This window comes from Coloeus monedula (assembly GCF_965178545.1).
Source record: "Coloeus monedula genome assembly, chromosome: 3".
Classification (NCBI taxonomy): domain Eukaryota; kingdom Metazoa; phylum Chordata; class Aves; order Passeriformes; family Corvidae; genus Coloeus; species Coloeus monedula.
In genome coordinates, this window is record NC_138783.1 from 55,913,236 (window position 1) to 55,926,753 (window position 13,518).

General features: G+C 35.1%; 1 protein-coding gene across 1 annotated transcript in view; it reads right to left on the reverse strand.

Moving 5' to 3' along the window:
- Nucleotides 1-13,518, reverse strand: part of LRCH1 (leucine rich repeats and calponin homology domain containing 1) — a 118,020-nt gene that overhangs the window by 13,714 nt on the left and 90,788 nt on the right. Inside the window, exons 16-18 of the mRNA XM_082277950.1 lie at nt 10,912-11,021; nt 7,389-7,526; nt 5,487-5,564 (exon numbers count right to left, since the gene is read on the reverse strand). Of these exons, the coding sequence (XP_082134076.1) occupies nt 5,487-5,564; nt 7,389-7,526; nt 10,912-11,021 (326 nt within the window). The remainder of the gene's footprint in view (nt 1-5,486; nt 5,565-7,388; nt 7,527-10,911; nt 11,022-13,518) is intronic.

Consider the following 13,518-nt stretch of genomic DNA (forward strand, 5'->3'; position numbering starts at 1 on the left):
CAAAGATAACCACCCATTCACTCATCTATGACAAACACTGCCCCTCTCATTTAGGGGACTGAAATTATTGCTAGCAAGAACTACAAAGATATATCTATTTAATCATTATATTTATGGACTGATTTTATGTCTATGAAGCTGTATGATTAAATCATACAGCTGTCAATCATGCACACAGAATAAACACAGTAAGACAGAAACAGGACAGCAAAAGCATAGCCAGCTGTTTGTGTGCACAAACCACCCTCATTCTGCATGCCCCTGCAGTGACAGAAAACACACAGCATTTCAGAACTGACCTCCTCGGATTTAGACTCTGATAGAAAAAGTCAAGAGTAAGTTTGCAGAAGTGCATTAAAGAATGAAATCTGTAGTGCATATGGACTATACTCAAAAGACAAATGAGAGGAACCTCAGAACTCTGCTTTCAGGATTAAGAGTGTATTGAACCACTTAACTCCATACCCTAGGGCAAACAGTGTCCATTATCGAGTCCAGAAGGAAAAGGTGGAGAAAGGAGTCATACCTGATAAAACTTACTGCGACTTCATAGATGTCTCATGATGAAACTATGGAGAAGTAACTGATTATGTGATCAGAAAACAAGCATAATGATAATATACCTTGCATTAAACTAAAAAACATGATTACCAGTTGAACAACTAACAGGTGGATGGATAGAAGGTAAAACACTTTACAGTCACTGCTTGGCTGCCTCCTTTACTTTGTTTTGCTGCTTTTAGAATACAAAAGCCTCCTGTTTTGTTTTTCTTCATTATTGTTTTTCTTAATCTGCAATTCCTACACTAACACAAATCACACTGATTTTTAGAATAATTCTGTCTGACATTGCCACTTAGCAGACCTCGCTATCAGAGGAGAGGCTGAAACACAGTAATAGGTCCCATTTGCAGGGCTCGAAAGTCACTCAGAAGTGGCACAGCTGAACCTTTCACAGTCTGCATCTTCATACAATGACTGGAGGTCCAAAAAGCCATTTCTTATCATCACGCTCTTTTCCACTCAGTATGTTTACACCATGTAAATGACTGAAAATTTAAGAGATATGGCAGAATTCTCTCATTCCCACCCAAGATATAATTTGTCCCACTAAATCATGCTGCGTTACTACTGATGTGCTGGAATACAGACGCTTGGTAAACCTGCTGGACCATTTGGCTGTGAAAGATTTAATTTTATAACTACCTTTTATCAATAGAAATTACCATTCTAGTACTAATCACGGTAACTTCAGTCTATCTTGTTTTTAAGCTGTATGAAGATCAACAAGGCATGTTATATGGGGAAACTCTTTCTTTTGTTTTTAAAAAAATAATCTTATTTTGCTGACCTGACCCCATAAAGGGTCAAAAGATGCTCAAGTGCCTAAACTGTTAAGATACTACATTAGTGTAAGATGTGTATCCTAAAAATTCATTCATGTCTTGGTGAAAAGCTAATTTCACAGACATTGAAAAGACTTCATTTTCTTTTTCAATAAATGCTTAAAAGATCCTACTTCTGATACACATTATTTGTTCATAACTGAGAACCAGAAAAAATGCAGACCAAAACTTGTAACTTTTGTCTTTCTAACACACTGCATATACAGCTTTGTTTTGGTCTAAATCTTACTTGTAGTAAAGTATCACTCAACCCACCACAAATCATTATTTTTAACTTTTGAAAGGAAAATTTGTTAACACTACTGAAAGCACATAATACTGTGTAATATGGATTACCAGGAATAACAGCTACCAAGAATAAAAGCTCAAGTTTAATTAATTTATTAATTTGCAGGTTAAAATGGGAAAGTCTATTTCTTTGCTTCTAGTATGAATACTGACCTGGCAATGACAAGCTGAAGAAATCTGCATGAACATTGTTGCCTTTACGTATATTGTTACTGGTTTTATGAAACACCAGTTGTAAACAAAATACTTCCATAACTTCACATACAAGGTAATCTAATGATAATTCACTCTTCTGATAATTTTTAATATCTCTGAGATGAGATGTCACTATGAAGAATAAAACTGCACTAGAACCATTACATTTGACACTTAGGGGGCCACACTTCCATGCAAAAGAGAAATAAAAAAAAACAGCTTTATTTTTCAATCCCACCAAGTATGAGAGGGTGGGTGCAATATAGAGGAACTGAGTAAGCAGTAAGGGTGGTATTATTTGTGGGTTCATGTGACATTAACAATGTAAGTCCAGTGAATGGCACCATCAAAGTACTGCATGTCACTGAGAAATGCAGCTGGACCTCAGCCCTACTTGTCACACATCTACTGCCATGTGCTTATTCAATCTGTATCAGCCAAAAAGTAGGAATGTCACTACTATAGAAGAAATCAGGTAATTTGATGGGTTTCAGTTAACAGTGTAAAATAAAGTATTCTTTTGCAATTTTCTAAGAGACAAAGATTGCACCTTTTTGTCATACAGCTCCTGAGGGGCACAGCAGACATTTTCTGAATCTTCATGCTTACAGATACTTACCTGACAACATTCCTTTCTCACATCAAAAAACAAGTCGATTTGTCTCAAAAAGTGATCTACAAGGTTCTCTGATAAGGTGCTACAGCAAAGCTTAGTGGCAAAACTGGACACAACTTGATTGTCCTATGATTCTCATACTTTTGACAGTCTCCTGGTGCAGCCAGAGCATTGCTATTCAGTTTCATATTAAGGGTCAGAGTTCAAACTTCCCTTTTATATATGATCCAGCACGTTCCTTCTGCATGCAATAAGGAGCATTGCGTGGCTGTTAACAGAAAGCGATTTCAATGTGTCCCCCATTGTGTTGGAATTCTCACCTGGCAGCTAATGGCTTTCAGAGTCATCTACATACCACGTCATTATAAGGAGACACTGATGTTCCTGAGTTCTGTATTTGTGATTCTTTGGTCAAGATGCCAGCTTCTGATACTCAGTGTGACACATTCAGATACCAGCTGCATTGTTCTACATTTGTATGAAGTTTCCCAGGATCATTCTGGGAATGTAATTTTGGTCCAAGAATTGAATGCTAAAAACCACAGAAGTAAGAGACCATGCACATCAGCACAACACAGCAATTACTTAGCTATTTTCTTGTTTTCATTTTACATGACTAAACAGGATATTATTTCAAACCTGTGGAGTTCAGGAAACAGCACATACTCTATTCCTTAAATAATTGAAAACAAACCAACACGAATTATAACCATTTAAAATCCTTTTCAAACCCATGCAGCAGAATTTCAAGTTAATTCTCAGGAACTAGACATGGGCGTTAAGTACCAGAGAAAAGCCCAATACGTACGGGTATAAAGACCCAGAAGTAGAACCTATCGCTTTCCCAAATAAGGTGCTCGTTTTAAAAAAGAACTCATCATTCATTACACTCCTTTTCCTGGTTTCTCCAGAGATAGTTAGACACTGCACAACCCATCAATCTGAAGCAGCATGAGCACACCATCTGTAGTTCTTTAAAAACTTTGACAGCTGACTGTCATACTCACTATTACACAACTTTGCATTCCTAATCCATGTCCCTGCAACACACAGTGAAGTTCTAGCATCTACCAGCTACTTCCACAACATGATGTGTTTTCACAAAAGATAGCAAACATATACATTTGCAAATTACCTACAGCTAATCAAACAGAATTTCCTCAGAGTACTTAAAACCTACTGTAAGATTACAATTGCAAGCAATTAATTTAATGTTTAAGTGAATGGGTTTTTTCCTTAAAGAGAAGTTAATGGCTTATTTTGATACATAAAGATGGTTAGTTTACAAATCAGACTGGTAAGATGTGGCTTTGTGCCCAAGCCTCCATGCAACTCTTCAACAGATAAACTTGAACAAATTTTTAAAAAATCCTAAAGAATTCAACACTAATTTCAATGAAAGGATTAAAAAGGAGGGGTAATAAATACATATATATGGAAATGCCTGTTCACAAAACACAAAAAAATTTATTTCTCCAGAGAGTTTACTTATAGAAAACCAAAATTAAAAAGAAGGAAAGATTTCTGAAAGATGTCTTAACAGCAATGAAAACAGCTCTTGGCCTTTTCTTTCCCAATAGGCTACAGACAGGAAAACCTGACTTGTATTCTATTCACTGATAATTTATGATGCATCAGAAGAATTTTGGGGGAGCTTAACAAATACTCCATGTCTATAAGTCCACAACAATGAGATTTTGATCTTCTCCGAAGTGAAATTTTACCTTTAATATGAAATTGTTGTAACGTTAGAAATTACATAACTACAAGAACTAAATGAACCATTACAACTTAAGAGACCCAGTCATTACACTGAACTGTCAAGTTAAATTTATGATGAACCATTCACTGAAACTGTAAGAAAGTCTCCCCCTCAAAATTCCTACAAATAGCAAAAATGATCTGTCACTTTTGCTGTCCTCCAAATCAAATGCTAAAATACAGCTAAAACAAAAAATTCAAATTGGAACTCTTTCCCAATGTGAAATCTTTCCATTACCATCTGCTCCCCAAGGGATTGGTGGTGGAAATCACACAAAATATCTTTGCATTTCAGCATTCTTGAAACAGAAAAAAAGAACTCAGCCTTCATTATACTGTCATATGCAGGCACCAGTGAAAATACATAATGCAATTTTCCTGTGTTCAGTTTAAAATGACCTTATATAACACTTTACCTTCTTTTGAGGGTCACATATTTGAAATTTAACTTTTAAATACTTTTTAAAACTTTTTTAAAATTGAACTTAATAGGTTCTTCTACACCATAAGGGAGTCTTTGAAATAATCCCAATGCAACTCCAGTATTCATTACATTAGTTATGAAGATGAGAATAAATTACATGATGAGTGATACCATTCTTAAATGAAATGCAGAAAACACCAAGCACTGCAATTTCCTTGTTTCCAACTCCTGAAACACTTACACCTACATTACAGAATCTTACACATATGTACTTTCCATACTTAACACACAATGCTTTTCTTCAAATCACTGCAGAAATGTTTCAGTACAAGAGATGAGCCTGTTATTAGTCACCAATGCATAGAGTACTTAACATTGTAAAAAAAGGAAATATTGCAGAAAAAAATAAGAAAAATTAAAAAGAATGAAGTTCATATTCTAAAAGCATGAGGTAAAAATGCAGTTATGTTGTGCAATGAAAAAAATTAGCAAGCTTTTGGCTACTTACATAATATATTATCATAATTCCTTATTTATTTTCCATGGCAAAGATAAGGAGATATTAGCGATAATACTGAATTACTCCTTTAAGACAAAACTTGCAATTTTTAAGTGCTATGAAATAAGCCATTTAAATGCACTGAAGTAATATTAAACAACATTATCTAGATAAATTTTTAAATTTTGTGTCCTTATTGCTAAAAACCTGTAGTTGATAAAGTTATCCTTCAGCTTTCACGTAACTCATGTGTTTTCATTTTTGAACATCTAGAAATGACAGACTTAATTAAATTACCTCTGGTATCCCCAGTTTTCTACATGCATCCAGAAAGTTTTCCACATTTCTCCTGCATTTGGCCATACTAAGTTTAGGCTGTAAAACAAACAAACAGAAGAACAGTCTATGGCAAAAGAAGTCAAAAACATTCATCTGGGTCAATTCACCCATTGCATTATTCTTGTACTGATACACCATTTCCATATTTCTCCTGATAACAATGCATAAAATTCTGTTCAACTTTTTCTTTCTACTACTCTAAAAACATCTTGCCTACAAATAAAAACTGAGTACACACATTGTGGATGCCATGTGCTTTTACTTATCTCTTGAAGTCACCATCTCATTTAGATCTCCATTTGTTCACAACCAGCTTATGAGGTTCTAAAACTTGCCTATTACAAAGATTTGTAACAAACAGCATTGATTTTTTGGACAGCAAATTAACTGATGAAGGATTTTAACATACATCATGGAGAACACACTTAACTGTAATTAACAGGCTCACTCCTTTTAAATTTTTTATGTACTCACAAATTTATAGTAACTATATCCAATATTAATATCTCTGAAGAATAAATGTCCTATTACTTTAGAATCTCAAATACTTCAATAATTTGTCTCGCTCAGGACTATTCACCAAGTACTTACAGAAGTATCATATTCCTAAAAAGAAAAATCAAAACTCCTCGCTATTTTAGTTTCTCAATATCAGATGTGAAACAATGGTAATTCCTGAATATTCACTTAAACCAAGAATTTACTATAGTAGCAAGGAATTCAAAGAATTAATTTTCTAGGCTAAAATAATTTGAAGGCTGTTTCAAGGAAGAGAACATCAATATAAAGTAGAAACAAAATGAAAATAAATTAAAATATGTGCTATTTGTTACAGAAGAGACCACAAGATACTTATTTTAAAAAATCAGCATGAGAAGTTTTTACCCCAGAAATACAAGTTTGCATATTTTGACAATGTCATATTTTTACCAAAGATAGAAATTATTTTAAATCAAGGAACAGCAAAAGAAATTCCACTAGACCATCTGAGAAAGTATCTTTTTCTTAAATCTGTCTTCTTGGAAGTTTTTACAGATTGCCTCCAAAATCCACATGGTATTCTCAGAACTGAGTATCAGGGTGTACATGGCAAATTTTTACCAACATGCACATTAAAAAGAAAAAAGGCAAATAGTCTGAAAACACACAAAACCTCTTCAGAACCAGACTGTTACCAGAAATCTAAAAGAATGATCTGTTCAAGAAATAGACATAAACAGAGAAAACACAATGGTGCCCTTCTTAGGTTTCAAGAAGTGCACCCAGAGTTTACGCCGATTTTATGTCCTGAAATCTTCAGGTCTTTAAATTTAGGCAAGCCAATATTAAATCACTACAGTGCAAGTTTCTGTTCTGTCTGCAGGTAAAAGGAATCACCTCTACATTTAACTCAACAGGACAAATATGCTAGTAAGTGTTTTAAGTGCTTTAGTAACATGACATCTGCTAAGCCAGACACTGCTGAAGCCAACCTCACATTTTTTTCAATCAACAAAGGAGGGGCTAGTTTTATTTTTAAAAGTTGTACTAGAATAAAAACTTGTAATCAAAGAATTTCAAACTGTTCTGAACAAAAATGCCATTATGAAAATATCTGATCTTGTTGCTAGATCAGGGAAAGGCAGGATAACTTTATTCATTCACAGATGTGTTTGTATAAAAATGTATACATACACGATATATACGTATATATCATATATAAAAACTAATGAACATTTGAATTTGCAGTAATATAAATGTTGCCCTTAACAGCAAAGATCCTTCATTTAACAGCAACACAGTTTTTGTACCCAAATATTATTTGGCAATAAAACGGTAATCAATACAACATTTCAGTGCAGCAAGCAACATGCAACTTACTACTGCTGGTGAGGGTACATGAATACTTCCGACAGAGCGAGGGCGAACATGATTTACTAAATGGCACAAAACAACACCATCCATCAGAGCCGAGCCCAGGTCTTCAGGTAAACAAATCTTTAGTCTTGTTTCTATGTTCTGCAAAGGAAGAATGCATGCACACTTTGATATAGAAATGGATGAAGGGGAAAAAAAGGGAAAAAATACCCTCATCTCCTATGCTGTAGAGACATAGCCAGTGTTGGAGTATTTATTACAAAGAAACACAATTCCTTGATACAACTAATTCTTTAGAAACTAAACCACAACCTCCTTTATGCTGTTACTGGACTACATAAACTTCTTTAAAAGAACTCAACACTGCAATGTTGCTGCCACAATAGGCATCTGTTTTTATATATAGCCATATAAAGCCACATCTGCATGCAATTAGTCATGTGACTGAACTACATGTGGCTCCTTCCTTTCATCATTTCCCCAAGTCTCCTACCTATCCCATCTTAAATTTTCTTTATCAGCAGCACACTGAAACAGAACTACGTCGTGTTAATGACTGTACAAGCAGAGAACAAAAGGTAATCTTTCCCTAGTAGCCTAAAAATTACTCAGGAAGCATTAGAGTGATCAGAAAAATAGGTAAGGGAAGGCAAAACATTCAGATGTAAAAAAGAAATTCTGGATACCTGTTAAGAAAAAGAATCTCAATGAACAGAATTTGATATTGCAAAATAAAATACTTTTGAAAATACTTAAGAATTAAAAAAAAAAACCCCAATCCCAATATATTGTTATATATGATGAGTTTCCTGAATTGTGTTCCAATCTTTAAAACATTCCAACTCTACACTTAGAGATAATTACTCCCATTATCTTTAAATAGATGTTGCTTGTTCCTAGTTGAACCTCTTAATGTCATTACTCTCTATTAATACGTTACCTCAACCTATACTGGTTGAATATGAGTATCTATGAATAGGTAATTCTTTTTACAATAAAAGAAGTAGGTTGAAAGAGATTTTTGAAGGTCACAGTTTAACAAATCTGAAGTGACACCAGAGCCCTGGTTAGTTAAGTTTTGGATATCTGCAAGGACAGAGAGCCCTAAAATCTCCAAGCAACTTTATTCAGTGTTTCACTGCCCTTATGGCAAACAGTCTTCTCCTTATAAGTACTTGAAAGGTCTTTCTCTGCAACTTGTGCCACTGTCTTTCATGGGTTCACCGTTAATCTTTGAAAAGCCTGACTTTACCTTCTCTTTTACTACCCTTCAGGCAGCTGAGGACAGTCATATGATGTTCTCAGTACTCTAAAGCAAGAAATCCAATCTAAAGAAACCCAGCTCTTCGCTTCTTCCTCATACATCCTTTATTTGGGTGGCCTCACCATGAAATAGCCTCCACTGAAGCACTGTGGGGTTTCATTATACTTTCCCATTTTTTTCTTTTACTAGACACACTACTCAAGTATTTGCATGTAGATTTTACGAGCGGCAAACAGGGTAGTGCTTCATGTTCACTAATATAATGTTTTGTTTTCACCTTGGTTTAATTCACAAATCAGAAAACAATTCTGGTATACGAGATTCAAAAATACACTTTGAGACTGTTTTCCCAAAACCTGTTACAAAAATATTTATAAAAATTAATGAATTTAAATTTATTCATTAGAACACTGATTTGTCTGTTGGGAGACTACTCAGCACAGACCAGGGTACACTTTTTATAAGAGCACAGTGCATCTACAATACCAACTCAGTGCCATTTCATGCTGGAGTCCAAGGCTCTGTGTAATCTCACTAAACACTAACCTACCACGAAACAATTCAAAAGCAAAATTAACTGATATATATATTTATTGCATAAAGTATAAACTTAATGACTTATATGTTCTGGGCTATTTTCTTGTGCAGTACATAATCAAATGCTTTGGTGGTTACTAATGCACGGTCAGTCTTCTCGCTCTTGTCACCACTCCTTGACTTGTAATCAAACTTCTCACAAGAAACAAAATAATTTTCATTCCAGAACATGGTATTTCAGGGTGAGAGCAAAGAAGGACAGTACATGGAGCTGAAGGTCAGTAACATATTAAACCAGCATTACTGGTAATACTCGATACTCTGTAGAGACATCCTTAATACTTCTCCACAATCAAGCCTGACACAGTGGATAACCTTGTTCTACTTTTCACTGTGAGAATTAACTGAATTAATGCACAAGGCAGGAATCTTGTGAAAATTACCTATGATTATTTTTAGGAACTTGGGGACTTGCTACATATTTGTGGTAACTCTTAAAAGAAATGTTAAAAAACTGCATTGATGCTGCTGAAATAGACGAGGCTCAGAATAACTACAAACTAGTGCAGTTTATTATTGCTGCTTCCATTTTCTTCCCCATTACCAAAAAGTCTCATCTAATTCCTGTATCTTGTCCTTCCGGCACCATTCAAGTTTAGAATCAAAAATATACTACATTCTATCAACTATGTTAAATCTTCAACAAGATCTGTTCTGTTAAAAAAAAAAAATCAGCAGCACCAAGTTAGGTAAATTCATATAAAACAGGTGAGGGCCTGAGGTAAGAATTCAAATCTGAAAGTCCGTGTAGTTCTACATTAAAAATCCCACCTTTTAAACACTATTTGGTAAAGAAAAAAAAGGTAAACCCTCTTGCTTTAAAATTAAATAATAGAAGACATGTTATTTAAAACAAATTGATAATTTTTCAACTAGCCATTCCATGAAGCTACTGAGATAAGAACAAATAATGTTGTAATTCAGCTGTGATGTGAAAATCACCTATCATTTTCAGGATTTGCAGTGATACCCTTTGTTCTGTTAATGTGATACAACTGGAAACCTTGATAGGTTCAGGCTTGTGACATTCCTCGCAGCAAAGGTTGTAATCTTTTTTTTAAGCAGAGCCAAGTGTCACACAAACAGTGCTACCAAGGTATTAGCTGTGTAACACAAATCCTATGCACCAATTCCTCCATCAGGCTCTAGCTTCTACATTCAAGACAATGTATCAGGAAACCACCTTCTGTATTCATATTGTCCAGTGATGAAATATTGAATTAATTTCTAAGAAAACTTTTTCAAGCATTAATTATCTACTTTCAGCTTTAACTAATAAATTTCACTATGCCTTTTACTTGCAAAACTGCAGATTTCTCCAGCTGTTTGGAAATAGTTCCTAGACGTCTCTCTCTCAAGTGCTCACTTCATCCTTTCTGATTAAATTAAATAAATCATTAATTCCACCAGTGCAAGGCATGCTGATTAACTGTGTGTCGTTCAGGTAACTCCCATTATTATTTCCCATTTTTACAAAATCTTTCCTGAAGTACAGACATCTGATTGTGATAAAGAACTTCAGCAATAGTCTCATTGATGTGATTTGTAGGAGTAACATTGCCTCATTTAACCTTTCTCATATTGTCCTCCTTAGGCAACTTTCCCAAAGAAAAACTAAAAAAGACATTCCACCAGAATAAATTAATTCTACCAACACTCACATACCTCACGTAGCTGTTCCACAAGCTCTCTCTCTTCTCTCATCTGCTCCATTTTCCTTCGAATTGTGAACTGTGGATCTATTGATTCCAAATTTCTTTGTGGTCTTAAGAACACTAGGATTTTTAAAAAGAGAAATTGTAGTTTAAGAACAAACACTTTGATTTATTTATTTCTAAATTAAGCAAAATCCTTAGGCACTGCTTCCAGCAAAACCAATTTTTTTTTCTTTTTCTCAGGAGGACAGAAAAATCTGATCTTGGATTACAATTACGAATGGCTGTTTTCTGGATATTGCTCTGTACAGCATCCTGAGGCATCAATGGTGTGGATAATTTGTCATCCAAATTCTACTCTCAATGGGAAAATTCTGTTAGATGATTAAGCACCAGCAGTGTCCCTCAGAGAGTCTGATCTGTACAACACTGTATTTAACATGGCAGGAAACACCTCTTATTCTTTTAAGTAGAACTCCTAACAAGATGCTGAATTGTGCAACAAGTTGTGACAAGCTTCCTGCACAGAACAAATTGCTTGCTAGATAAGGTTATGCTAAAAAAAACCCACCCACCAAACAAAGTCTTGTAGACATGTAGGAAGACTCAGCCATTCAGTAACTGCCTACACTAAGAAGTCGTATTGCAAACGTAGCATTGCACAAACTCTTGGCAGTTCTGCTTCCCACCAGTCCTGCTGACTCTATCACTTTGCCCACATACAGTTCCTTGAAACCATGACATGACATTTCCGCAAATATGCGCCTCTACCCTTCCATTCTTGTGGTCAGTGATCGTTTTGAATGGTTTGGAAGAACAAGATGATGTACAGTCAAAAAGCAACTCTCCCTGTTTGTGACTTTGTTTGCCATCTCAGACAAGTGCAGTCATGAGGAATCTCACCCAGCTGTGTGCAGGTTCACCTGTATGCAGGCTGCTTAACTAACGAGATGACTGATCTAAGATAGTTCTCTAGTCAAAGGGACGGACAGACAGCACCTATGGAACTTCAGCCAGAAGGCAGAGTTCTTTCCCCTAAGTACTATAAAAAGGAGCTTAAGGCAGCAAACTCCTTGTGTATCTTTAGGCTACTCATTTGAGGCATCAAGATAGAATAAACCATGGCCAGTTACCAAACTTGATTCCTTTCACTACTTAACTCACACAGTCCTAATTTAATTTTTCCCAGGCAACTGAAACTTGCTACATTGCTGTTAAATTAGCAATTTCTGGAATGCCATATTAATGCTATTTGTTAAACAGAGCTACTTTTAAATAAAACACCTACTATTACAGTTTTGTATAAGTAAACTCTGTTCTTCGTAATGTCATCAGAAATCCCAGTGGCAGAGTGGGAGAGCATCCTGTAGAGAATGTGCAGGACTAAGGTAGAGAATATACAGGACTGAGAACTATAGAGAGTGACTGCATCTCAGTTCCCTTCTCCAGGTGGACTACACATCTTCATCAGTGTCACCATTCAGAAGGATCTATACACAGGTGCACACATTATAAACAAAAACATTCTTTATGCTGACCTGATACACAATGCATGAGAGTAGCAGAGCCATGCCTTCACATGCAAAAGGCCCACAGTTGTAGTGACTTTGGCTTTGTAGAAGGCAATCTGGACATTTGGAATTGAATTCTATATCCAAAGTAGAGTGTATGAACAGATCCATGCTTCCTAACACGTTGTAGGAAAGGTGACACATGACTATGACTGCACATGCCCAAATACACAAAGGCTGTTAGAACACTCATATATGGTGAAAATTACCTAAAATGTTATTTAACAAATTGTATCATTTAGAATGGCTACAACAACAAAAAAATCAAATCCCAAGTTTTTCAAGAGCAGAAACCCTTATCAAGGACTTCTATTAACTCCAGAACTGTACTGTATTAAAATTTCTGCATTAGCAATTCTGTAATAATTTACTGGAGACTGCTTCTAAATTTTTAAGAGGTGAAATAAAAATCTCCTATCACATTAATTAAAAACAGTAGTTGCAATTTCTAAGATTTCATAGTTCACTGTACAAGTCTAATAATTGAGCTTTGGTGCCTTTCATAGACGAAAGGCGTACCTAGATAAAAATCCTTCTTGAATGGTAAAACCATGTTTAAACGGTATTAAAAGTCACTGTAGTTTTATTAGCAGTAGCAACATTTCAAATGATTATCAGTAGTACAAAATTATGTTCAATTTTCATAGAATTATAATATTATTATGGTCTTCATTCAGTTTGGCCACATCTATCCTTTTTTAGGCCTTTGTGAAGTCAAAGTTCCAAAATCTACATCCTTCCAATTTCAGATTACAAATGTCCCTTACTGTAAGGTATCAGCATTATTTTGTCAATTCCACCACAAGAAAAAGGCAGTGAGAAACTACAATTAGAAGCTTTTCAATAATACAAATTTAATTGATTAAAAAACAGAATCTAAAAACACTCTAAAGCATTAACTGTAAAAGTTCTTGTTATGCACTGAATTTTTTAAAAAAGTGTTCCCAGTACAGGAACTTTTGGCAGTACTAAGTGTTGCTTGCTTCTCAGCATTACACACAATCTCCAGCAAGGGGAGCCCATACCTCACACACACCTGAATGCCT